The 12,263-nt window shown below is 43.4% G+C and overlaps 1 protein-coding gene across 3 annotated transcripts in view; it reads left to right on the top strand.

The window, feature by feature from the left end:
• ZRANB1 (zinc finger RANBP2-type containing 1) overlaps nt 1-12,263 on the top strand; it is an 83,880-nt gene that overhangs the window by 60,457 nt on the left and 11,160 nt on the right. For all 3 annotated transcript variants that reach the window (XM_054034402.1, XM_054034403.1, XM_054034404.1), the window contains 2 exons: nt 1,364-1,484; nt 2,576-2,705. In XM_054034402.1, coding sequence (XP_053890377.1) covers nt 1,364-1,484; nt 2,576-2,705 — 251 coding nt within the window. The remainder of the gene's footprint in view (nt 1-1,363; nt 1,485-2,575; nt 2,706-12,263) is intronic.

The following is a 12,263-nucleotide window of genomic DNA, read 5'->3' as shown; positions in this document are numbered from 1 at the left end:
TTTCTGCATGCCCTCCTAAACTGGCTTCTTGAACAGAAAACATCTCTAGTTTTCTAGTGACAGCTGCAAATCATTCCAACGTCATGCTTATGGTTAACATAATTTACAGATATATAATTATGCTGCTTTGTAATATCTGAATATTCTAGAATATGGTGCATCTTACCGATGTTAACATATAACTGTCTTTTGATGATTAAAAATCTGTGGCTATTTCAAACATTTTTAGTACTTACCCATTTTTGAAATTAACATACACTTTGTTCTTGATAAAGTCGTCCTTAAAAAAGGTTTTGGATTTCTACCTGAGGGGACTATAATCCTTTTGAATTTGAGACATACCTACTTTACTTGTGTCCTAAACCAATTCACCTGAAAGAAAAAAATCTGCATTCTTCAGATGAGAGAAGAGTAAGGAATTGCTCCTTAAACAGAACATTAAATTTACATGAAAGTCAATGCCTTGTTTGTTCCCTATGGAACTACATTTACCAAAAAAAAAGGCAATAAGTCTTCAAAATAAACTATGTAAGATGTATCAAATTGGCCATTAGAAGCCTTTCATCAGTTACGATAAGTGCCTCCTGTGGACATTCAATCCCATTCAGTCAGATCTCAAGTGGCTTCTTAGGCAAGGATTATCCGCCTTGTACCAGGTCATTTGCAGACTGACTCTTGTATCATTTTCTTTAATTCATAAAACAGTACAAGATAGCTATTTCACTTCATGGATAGTCTTTGTCAAAGTTTACTGTTGAGCAATCCCAGTAGTTCCTCTGTGGCGGTGGAAAGAATTATGAGAAGAGGATAACTTGTTGCCTTACTGTCAATTGGTCTTCTGACAACATTATACATTCACCAATTGAAAGGACTCTTTGTTGTGTATTTTCTCAGACACATGCATAAAATAGCACAGCTTGGTTAACTGTCTGCTAAGGAAACTTGTTTATATACAGCAGTCACATAGATGGTATTAAAATATTAGCTTAGTTGCTTCCTTTTCATGATAGGACCAGTCGTATGCAAACTCTGAATTAGTTGATGGATGCTAGGAGAACTGTCTACAGGTAAGCTACAGCTGGTCTGCCTCCTTGGGACTTGGAGTTCTGTTTTTCTGATGCACAGTCTGTTTCTGCCCAATGGAAATTGCCAGCATGGAAGAGTTTAGATTTAAAGTTTCACACAATTTCTTTTAAAATTGTTTTTGCAAGATTGAAATAGGAAACACATTCTATTCTTTCATAAACGTTGACTCTTAAGCTCTAAAATATTACCATCAGTTGTTGTATGACTCACTTATTCTCAGAAATCAAACTACTATCTTACTTGCTTTACCTCTTTTTCTTGCTGCCCACTGTTCTAGGTTTTACACCCGTTGGAAAGAATGGGAGTCATGGTACTCCCAAAGCTTTGGTTTACATTTCTCACTGCGAGAGGAACAGTGGCAGGAAGATTGGGCGTTTATACTCTCCCTTGCTAGTCAGGTAAGAAAATTTTCTTTAAAATCTTACTCTAGGAAGGGATGTAGAATCTGAAGAGCAATTTCATAAACTTGCATTATTCTTGATTCAGCGCAGAGTTTTGGGTTATTAAGGAAAACATCAACCATTTTTCTTGCACCAGAAATTGCTAAGTGTTATGGATAAGGTCTTCTCCACAAGAATAAACTGTAAAATTGTATTTGAAAATTGAATTTATAATTTCTGAGTTTACTGGTAGCATCAACAGTTTTGCTGAAAGGTTATTTTTCTTATCTGGTAGGATGAAGCTTGTAGGAGATGGGGCACCAGTTTTTGTTCTGTTTAATGCCCTGCCTCCTTCCCCAAACACCTTAAGTAATTGTAGAGAATGAACATGTCTACAGACTTTTTGTGAGCTTGAACCACTAAAGCACTGGCAAATTAAGAGATTGCATTTCATAATCCAGTGCTCATGTGCCAAGTGCATTTTTAAACCTTTATAACTATGGTAAAGTAAACCATATTTTCAGACTCTCTAAATGGCATATCTACAACCTAGAGACTATCTCCCTGTCAAATTTCCATCTTCTACTGATGTGTTAGAACAGCTAAAATTTACATTTTTTCCCATTATTGGAAAAAGAGTATTTGTTTTTACTTTTCTCAAATGTCTGAGTTTTTTGGTCTCAAACTTTGCATAAAAGTTCACAGATGAACACAGAACAAGCCTGTTGTATTAAAAAAAAAAAAATCAGGGAAATATAATAAGCAACTGAAAATGGCCTATTTAAAAAAGAATGCTTGTGCAACCTCAGTTATAGGTGCATTCTCCCTGTAATATTTAAATACTGTCCATGTTACAAAATATGTTGGTCAATCACTTGAGTATTCTAACTTTAGGTAGGTAAACTTCCTGCAAGTGAAACATTCCAGAAAAATATTTGATTATGGAATCTAAATGACAGCCATGACTTCAACAAAATTTTAGTTGGATGAAAATCTGGTTTTATGGAGTTCATTCAGAAGCTGCTTTGTCAATCAAGTTAAACAGAAGTAAATGTTAGATCAAAGTTCTGTTTCAAGTATTGTCTGTCTTTTTTTTTTCCTTTGTATAGCCTGGAGCAAGTTTGGAGCAGACACATATTTTTGTACTTGCACATATTCTTAGAAGACCAATTATAGTTTATGGAGTAAAGTATTATAAGAGTTTCCGGGGAGAAACGTTAGGATATACCCGTTTTCAAGGTAAGCCTCGATACCTAATTATAATTTGTACTTCTTTAAAAATGGGTTTTAAAAGAGTCTGAAAGCAGCTTGATATAAGATTCTAGTGGAAGGGAGGTGGAGTGACTTTATACAAAAGTAGCTGTTGTTTTAAGCCTCGAATTCTTATAAACCTGTGTGTTCAACCAGTGGTTTAACTCCTTGGTAGGGGAGGCTGATTATCGAAGTACAAGATTTGCTGGCAGCAGACATGTGCAGCCAGAGTGAAAGGATGAATGTTTTAAATGCCACTTAATACATTCTTTATAGACTTGTTAATTGCATACAGTTTATTGAGGATCATTATTACATGTTTAGAAGCCAGGAGAAATGTGTAGAATAATGAAGGTGGTGCTGCACTATTCTAAAAAGTGATTTTCAGGGGTGCAGCTTACCCCCATTTCAAACAGAAAATCCGTCTGCATTTTGTTTAGTCAATGTTACTGTTGTAATATATAATGGCACAATATGGTTATGTGAGAAACAGTAGCAATGCTTCACTAAACACTGGATTAATGGAACTCTGCAGAGTCTTAGGTAATGGAAAACCACTTATAGAAGATCCTTGCCTGAAGTACAAAACACACAGATTTTAAAAAATGAAGTAATTCATAAATGGTAAGAAGTAAATTAATTTCATAATGAAATACTATTAACCATAATTATATAGGCCAGGCTATTTCTAAATGATTGGTTTCCCCTTTAGATTTAGCAAGTACAGAACTCATCTCATTAGCATTTTCATTGTGTTTGTGCATCATCAGGAAATCTTGACTCCAAATGTTAAGGGGTTAATAGAAAAAGTCTGAGGGCTAGGAACTGTAATGAACATTCCTGGTGGTTCTGAACTGGGATCCTTAGTAAAATTCAAATAGTCTTGTCATTATTAGGTTTATTTTTAAGATGAATGCAATTGCCAAGGGCATTTTCCTGCTTTCCAGTTCCTTGTGGGGAGAGGAGTACCTTTTAAAAGTTGCAACATGTTAAGAAACTATTAAAGATGTTTTCTAACCTGTGGCTTAATGGAAGGGCCAGCAGAAATCTGTAGAAATTTTTGTCATGTTCTGTTCTTCTCAGTTCTACAGATTTTTTTGTTTGTTTAATATTAAACTGGAAAGAGCAGTCCACAAAACCTGTTTCAACTATATCTTCATCTGTGGTACACGTGTAATATATTCTGCATTGTTTAGCATTTAGCACAGTGGGATTCTGGTCCACGATTGGGGCTCCCAGGCATTATTGCAGTATAAATTATTAGAATCCCTAGCTCCATGTATACCAGGTTATTAGAAGTTATAATAATTCAGTTTATAACTAAACTGATGTATTTTACATGCACTGAAGGCGTTTGTTCAGTGCCTTTTATAAATTGGAGGGATTGTGGGGGAGATCATCATTCAAATAATAGTCTCACAACAAAGTGGGAGACCTAAACTGAACTCTGGACTCCCACTTTTACTCCCCAGGCTTATAAAAGCTAGGAGTTACAAAGGTATCTGCTGGGTAGCCTTGAGGACTAAGCGGCATGCCTTGTCACTCCACAGCGCCCCCCCTCACGTGATTTGCGCAGCAGCCTATAGGAACAGTTAAAGGAGTCATCCTCTGGGCTAGAGGTAAGATTCATATTAAGGTAGCTAGAGATGATGAAAGGGGCTAATAAAAAAAAATAAGGTTGGAATAGCAGAGGAAATGGTAGTGTTTCTGGTATTTTTCCATTCTTGATCAAACATTGAACCATAAAGTTGGCATCTTGCCTTCAGCAGTAGCCAATTGTTTTGCCAAGTACTTTACCTCAACCTCTGTATAGAATACAGTTGGTTATGAGGGAGATTCCTTCTTGACCCCATTCCAATACCTTACATTCTGAAGTATGAAATTAGATGACCCATCTTTTAGTATGAATAACTACAAAAGATATTTCTGGTCATCCTACAATCTGTTTGTAACAATCTGTAGCAATTAATTCCACAGACTTTCTGCCATTATGTGTGATTGATCTCTTGTTTATGTAGTATGAGGTGACAAAATAGATGCTGACCAGTTCTAAAAAAAAAAAAAAAATTTTTTTTAACCGAACTTGTAATTGTGCATTCCTCAATTAATTTTCCATCTTTCCTGCTCGGTTTTCTAGGTAAAGAGGAGCCCAGCCTTTGTCGAATGAATGTAAATATGTTACTTTGTTTAACTGTCTCTAGTTCATTAGACTCACATCTGTGTATATCCAGAGGTGTACGTTCAACTTTGCCTAGATGCTAACATAAATATTTCAGTGATTTGGAAATGAACACCTAAGGGTGAATGGAGATGAAGGGCATGTATATGTCGTCTTTGCTATTGCTTCTCTGCTACGCTTAGCAATTTCCATCAAGACAAACAGCACGCTGATTGATAGTTTCAAAAATTCCCTTTGTATAAGAGATTGAACAGAGAATTTCTTTTTACAATTAAAAACACCCAATCTGTAGAAGGCAGTAAATATTGAAATGTTGAGGGACTCCAACATTGCAGAATTAGACTTTGTATTTACCACTTTCTAGTGGCTTTCACATAACCTGTGAGCTAGTTGTCTTTGGTTTTGGGCAGCTTTGCAAAACTTAACTTACCTAGGACAAGAGATACTTTAAATCACCCATTAAAAATATGGTTTTTTTTTTTCATTATGCCTTGAAAAGATTTTTGTGCCTTGGCTAGTAAAGTTTCATTGCAGTTTTACCAAGTTGGCTTAGAGAGAGAGAGTGTGTGTGGAGGAGGGGGGGGAGGTGAGGGGGAGTGTAAATAGAGGGGGAAAGATGTGACTGAGCTAGTTGTGCCAGCCAAAACTAATGCTTTAATATGGACTTTTAGTGCCTTCCATTTGAGACCGGAAACTAAGGCAGATATGCTGTGACTTGCCCAGGATCACAGCAGTTCGAGAGTTGTCTATAATAGGATCCAAATCGTCTGACTTTCTCTTGGTCTATCTACAGGACAGCACTGCTGTCACTCCAATAACAGCCAATTGATTCCCAAAAGTGCAACTGACCTTTTAGTATTTTGGTTAAATATTAAAAATGTTATTGAGGGTACCATTTACTCAGCCTAAATACCACACCAGGATGTGTACACTTCAAGACATAACCATGAAATTTTTGAAAATAAGGTAGCATTCTGAAGTTAGTTCTCATGTATTCTTGAGACTTAAATTCTGGATTTGATGGCTTCCAGCATAGATATCGTTCTTAAAGTCTTGCATCCTTTGTTTTCTGTAACTTATCTTGCTGACTACTCTGAGACTGTCCCAACTCAACCTGTATCTTTTACAAACTCATTATTTAGCTGATAATCAGATCCTTCTTATAAATCTTAATGCTAGCAGTCCTTTCTAACAGCATTTATGTGAATGTTATGTGGTTTCTTGGTTTAAAAAAAGAAAAGAAAAGAATAATGATGCTGTTATTCTCAGTAAACTCATCCACTATTTGGAGACACTGAAACTGAGGTAAGTGTCTCTCAGTCACTACCTGTTTGGCAAAGTAGCTACATTGGTTTGGTATGTGGAAAAATGTGTTAATCAATTTACAGAACTTTTTAAAAATGTTTAAGAGAAACTTAGTTTGAGCTGAATATTTCTTGTAAACCATATATTCTTCGTGGAGTGCTTGCTCATGTTGATTCCAAGTAGGTGTGTGCGCGCAGCATGCAGAGTCGTCGGAAGGTTTTTCCCCCTAGCAGTACCCATCTTGTCAGCTGTGGAGTCTCCCGTAGAGTTGTGCCTTCATGGCGGTGTATATAGGTCTCTGCCAACCTGCCGCCTCTTCAGTTCCTTCTTGCCACCAGCAACAGTCATTGGAGCTGCATCTCTCTCTTGCCTCAGCAAGCGTTTCCCTTAGTGATCGGACTTTTGATTATCCTGTAAATAATTCATTAGTTAGTGTTAGTCTTAGTAGTTAGATAGAAGTGGGGGGATTCCCACCCTCCAACCTCAGTTCCCTCCCCTCTTGGGGTTCAGGACCAAGGGTTTAAGCCATGTGGGACCTGCCTCAATTCTGTGCCAATGGGTTCTGCCATAAGTGTTTGGGGGAGGCACATCAGACAGATCGCTGCAAGATCTGCAAAGGGTTCCACCTAAGAACAAAGAAGGAAATGGATTTCAGGCTCAAACAATTCCTTATGGAGGCAGCCCTCCGTCCCCAGCTGGCTCCGGGCCAACAGGACCCGGTACCGAGCACCTCCATGTGGTGCGCTCCAGCCTCCGTTAGAGAGACTTCACCGAGGAAGGACTCTAGGCATAGAGACCCTCGGCACCGACGCTCCCTGGTGCCAAAGCCCACAGAGGCAACACGGCACTGCTCATGCTCACCAGTGCCGCATAAGTGGCACAAGAAGACAGAGGGTGCTCACTCACGGTGAGAACAGCCGGGTCTGACAGTGCTACCGATGTGTGTCCCACACAGGGGTTCCCGGCACCGGTCTCGCAGGAGCTGGCATGGTCAACTTCGGGCCTGCAAAAGGGTCTGTCGAGTCTGGTACTATTGGATTCTCCTGCTACAGATGCCAGGTGGAGGATCTGGAGCTCCCTTCTCCCCCTCTCCGCGTCCCCTCCTCCCCCCCCACCCGACACATTCGAGGCAGCCAGGAACTTGATTGCCATGACGGCTGCACAGTTGTCCGCCAGCTGAGACAGACCTCCAGCACTACAAGGTATGGTGCCGTCTAGAGGCAAGCCCACGATGATGAGGAACCACTCGCCTTTTCCGCGGCACCATTCTCCAGCACCACCATGGTCTCCACGCTCAAGGTCCCCGTCATCGGACTTGGAGGCAGAGTCCTACTATTCCAGGTGCAGTCGGCACCAATTTGAGTGGTGCTGCTACAGGCAGGAGGCAGGGATGGTACTGTGGCAGGCGCAGTGGCAGGGGCCCACACAGTGGCCTTTCTGGACCCCATGGGCATACCATCAGGCCCAGGTCATGTACTCCAGGGGTTCCCAATCCATAAATTCAGAAGGACGTGTCTCTTTACCACCTCGGGACTGTCTCCTGCCTCCTGGCACCGAGACGGCTTTGGTCCATGGTGCAGAGCCCTGTCCACTTTCTGACTTCACCACTGGCACCAAAGCCGCTGTCTGCGCCGAACAGCACGGTACTGCGCAGGACACATTGAGGGAGTCGGAGGGACATGAGGGCCTGGTACCATCTAGAGCTTCGTCGTCCTTGCTAGGCGGTGGCAGGGTCTTCATCCTCTGGGCCACCCTCCATTGATGGTAGAGTGCACCAAAAACTGTTGAGTAGGGTGGCCGATAACATGGGCTACAGGCCAAGGAGGTGGTTGAGTCTGAGGACCCCATGGTGGACATATTAACCCCATAGGAGACCTCCACCCTTTAAAACTATTAATGTCACTACGAAAACCTTGTGGCAGACTCCTGCCTCCATTTCCCCTACAAGTAAGGGAGTGGAGAGGAAGTATTTCGTCCCCTCTAAGGACTACAAATATTTCCTCATCAACAGCTGGGTTCGCTGGTCGTAGCGGCGGTGAATGAAAGAAAGATGGGCAGCAGGGACCAACTCCATAATCCAAGGACTTGAATAAGCTGGACCTGTTTGGCAAGAGGGTGTACTCTACCGGGGTGGGGATGGGGTTCCAGCTTCGGATTGCTAACCAGCAAGCAATCCTCAGTAGATACAATTTCAATTCATGGGACTCTATATTGAAATTGAAGGAGTTAGTCCTGTCAGACTCCAGAGCGGAGTTTGCTGCTATAATAGAGGAGGGCAAGACAGCGGCACAGACCTCTTTACATGCCTCACTAGGCGCAGCAGACTTGGCCATGCAGACCATGTCCTCTGCCATAGCCATGAGGAGGAGCTCATGGCTCCAAGTGTCAGGTTTCCAACAGACAATTCAGGACTTGCCCTTTGCTGGCATGGGGCTGTTCTCGGAGCAGACAGACTCTGTACATTGAAATCATTGGGCCTGCATAGCCTCGCCACCCAGCAGAAACACTTTAAGCCCCAACTTCCTCCATGCTTCTACCCTCCCCAGCCTAGGCAGGACTTCTCCAGGAAGAGGGTCAGGAGTGGCAGGCGAAAGCCTCCCTATCCACTGCCCAGTCAAGGCCAGAGCTCAGTGAGGCAGTCATCAGGCTCTAAGCAAGCCTTCTGACGGCGAGCCCGGGGGCGACACACCAGTCCACTCACCGGATCCTTCATCCTGTTTTCTGAATCGTCTGTCCCACTTCTACTGTGCATGGTCCCAGATAAACTCAGATTGCTGGGTCCTTTGCACCATAGAAGTGGGATATTCTCTCCAGTTCTGCTCCTCCTCCCTTCCCCATCCCTCTTCAGGGACCCTTCTCATGAGCAACTCCTCATGCAGGAGGTTCAAATGCTCCTCGCCATGGGAGCAGTGGAGGTGGTTCCTCAGGAGCTAAGGGGCAAGGGATTCTACTACCAATGTTTTCTAATCCCCTAAAGCCAAAGGCGGTCTCAGACCCATTCTTGATCTAAGAGGCTGCAACAGATTCATGAAGAAGTTACAGTTCCCCATGGTCTCTTTGACTGCCATCATCCAGTCTCTGGATCTGGGAGACTGGTATGCCACCCTCGACCTGAAGGACGCATACTTCCATATATCGATCATTCCAGCCCACAGATGCTTTCTCAGGTTTGTAGTGAACCACAAGCATTACCAGTTTACGGTCCTCCCCTTTGGTCAGTCAGCAGCCCCTCGAGTTTTTACCAAGTGCATGGCAGTCATAGCTGCCTTCTTAAGAGGAAGGCAGGTGCAGGTCTTCCCGTACCTCAGAGACTGGCTGGTCAGAGGCTGCTTCAGGGTGCAAGTGGAGCAATACATCCCCTTGATGAGATCCACCTTTGACAGGCTGAGTCTCCTTCTGAACGTACACAAATTAACACTATCCCCTATTTAGAGAATAAAGTTCATTGGGGGCAGTGTTGGACTCGGATCAGGCCAGAACCTTCCTGCCAGAGTCTCATTTTCGGACAATGCAAGACATCGTACAAGGCTTCAAGCAATACCCCCACCACCACAGCAAGGAATTGCTTGAAGCTCCTCGGACATATGGCAGCTTGTACATAAGTGGTACAACACGCAAGGCTGAGACTCAGACCTCTCCAGGCCTGCCTTGTATCAACTTACCGGCCAGGGTGCGACAACCTGGACAAAGTGGTTACACTTCCACCGCCAGTTCTCGGGGTCTCTCCAGTGGTGGCTTAACCCACAGGCAGTGGTATCCGTGTGGGTCCCCTTCACCAAACCACAGCCCTAGCTGACCTTGGTCACAGATGTGTCAGCATTGGGGTGGGATGCTCATCTGGGTGAATTCAGGACCCAAGCTCTTTGGTCGCAAGACAAGATCTCACTTTGCATCAATGTCAAGAAGCTTGGAAGTATCCTTCCTCCCAGGTTCTCAGAATGAGCTGATGGACTATCTCTCAGCAGGTCCTTCCACAACCATAACAGTCCATTTGCCCGGACGTGGTGAACAGTATTTTCCAAAGGTGCAGAGTTCCCCAGATGGACCTGTTTGCCACAAAAAGCAGCAGCCTGCAGTTCTGTTCCTTCCAGAACCACGGCCCAGGCTCCCTTGCAGACGTGTTCCTCCTCCCTTGGATGGACCAACTGTTGTACATGTTCCCACCTTTCCCATTTGTCCACAAGATGCTGCTCAAGATCCACAGGGAGCTGGCCTCAGTCATACGATAGTGCCAGCCTGTCCTCGCCAGCACTGGTATACCATGCTCCTGGACCTATCGGTGGACAACCCAGTCACATTGCCCTTGCTTCTGGATGTGATCACTTAAGATCACGGCCATCTCCAGCATCGAGTCTCTCCACCTTCCTGGTTAAACCCAGTAAAACTAATGTGCTCTGAGTTTGTTAGGGAGGTTCTCCTTGGCAGTAGGAAACCCTCCACCAGGGCCTCCTACCTGGCCAAGTGGAAGAGATTCTTGATCTGGTGTTCGCAGGGCTGCACCCCTCCAACACAGGCACCAATACCTCTCATTTTAGACTATGTACTGCATTTAAAGAAGCAGGGCCTGTCGGTCTCATCAATAAGGGTTCACCTAGCTGCCATTTTGGCATTCCACCCAGGAGTAGTTGGCTGATCAGTCTTCTCCAACCTGATGGTTGGTTTCTTAAAGGTCTCAGCAGATTATACCCACAGGTTAGCCAGCCGATTCCGTCTTGGGACCTTAATCTAGTTCTTTCAAGACTAATGGCCCCGCTTCGAGCTCCTAGCGACTTGCTCATTACTTTACCTGTCATGGAAGATGGCATTCCTGGTCACAATAACATCAGCTAGGAGAATGTCCGCGCTTAAGACCTTAACTTCCAAGTCTTCTTACACCATTCCTTATCAGAACAAGGTGCAACTTAAGCCTCACCCAGCCTTTCTCCCGAAGGTCGTCTCTGTTTCATGCCCATGAGGACATTTTTCTACCAGGCTTTTACCCTAAGCCACACGCTAACAGTCGGGAGCAAAGGCTCCACTCCTTGGTTGTTCGGCGAGTATTGGCCTTCTATATTGAACACACAAGGCCGTTTCGTGAGTCGAACCAGCTGTTCGTCACAGTAGCAGACAGGATGAAGGGACTCCTGTCTTCTCAAAGAATTTAATTGTGGATCACGTCCTGTCAGGTTACAATTTAGCAGAGATACCTGCCCCTGCACTAACAGCACATTCTCCGCAGTGGCATTCCTAGCTCAGGTCCCGATCGAGGAGATCTGCAGGGCCGCGACGTGGTTGTCGGTCCACATGTTCCTCTCATTATGCTATTACCCAGCATGCCAGGGACACTGCAGTATTTGGCAGAGCAAGCCAATGGATTTGGGGATTCTTTTCACTAGAGCACAGCTTCCTGCGTGACAGCTGTGGAAGTCTATCGGTGGCAACTGATGGTGTGCAGCTGGTGCTTTCCTCCTTGATCTTAGTTATTCCTCTCACAGACCCTGTCATCAGTGATGTGAGAGTAGGCCCCCATGAAATCCTAAATCTGAGCTAAAAGTTAACTGCCAAACTCTGCAGGCGGAGGTGGGGCTGGAGAGGACCTAAATGATTCTATGGGAGATGAGAACAGCCTTTTAATATTTTTCATTGTATCTGTGGTGGAAGACTAGGGTCAATTCATAATGTTGCATATCTGAGATCTCCTGGTTTTGATATGGGGGTAAAGACAGACAACTGAATGTCCTTGCTTTTCTTGTTTTGTCTTATAATTTTCATGCTACTTAGTTTCTTCTGAAAATTGGAAATTAAGTTGTAATTAGCATCTTTTGACATGGAAGCACTCAATCTAATAAATTAGTTTCCCATTAATGCTTCATCGGTTTGGGACTTCATATATTTTTAATATCAGTATTTGATTTACTGAAGTCATTTGCCTAAATATGTGTGCAGAATTAATTCTGAGGAATAATTCTGGTGGGATAATACACATGATTGGAATGTTGGTGTGGATGGGTACAGCTTGCTCAGGAAGGATAGACAGGGGAAAAAGGGAGGAGGTGTGTTGCCTTGTATATTAAAAATGTACA

The sequence above is a fragment of the Malaclemys terrapin genome, chromosome 7, assembly GCF_027887155.1.
Source record: "Malaclemys terrapin pileata isolate rMalTer1 chromosome 7, rMalTer1.hap1, whole genome shotgun sequence".
NCBI lineage: Eukaryota > Metazoa > Chordata > Testudines > Emydidae > Malaclemys > Malaclemys terrapin.
The sequence above is the reverse complement of the archived record's forward strand: the minus strand, read 5'-3'. Positions and strand labels throughout refer to the sequence as shown.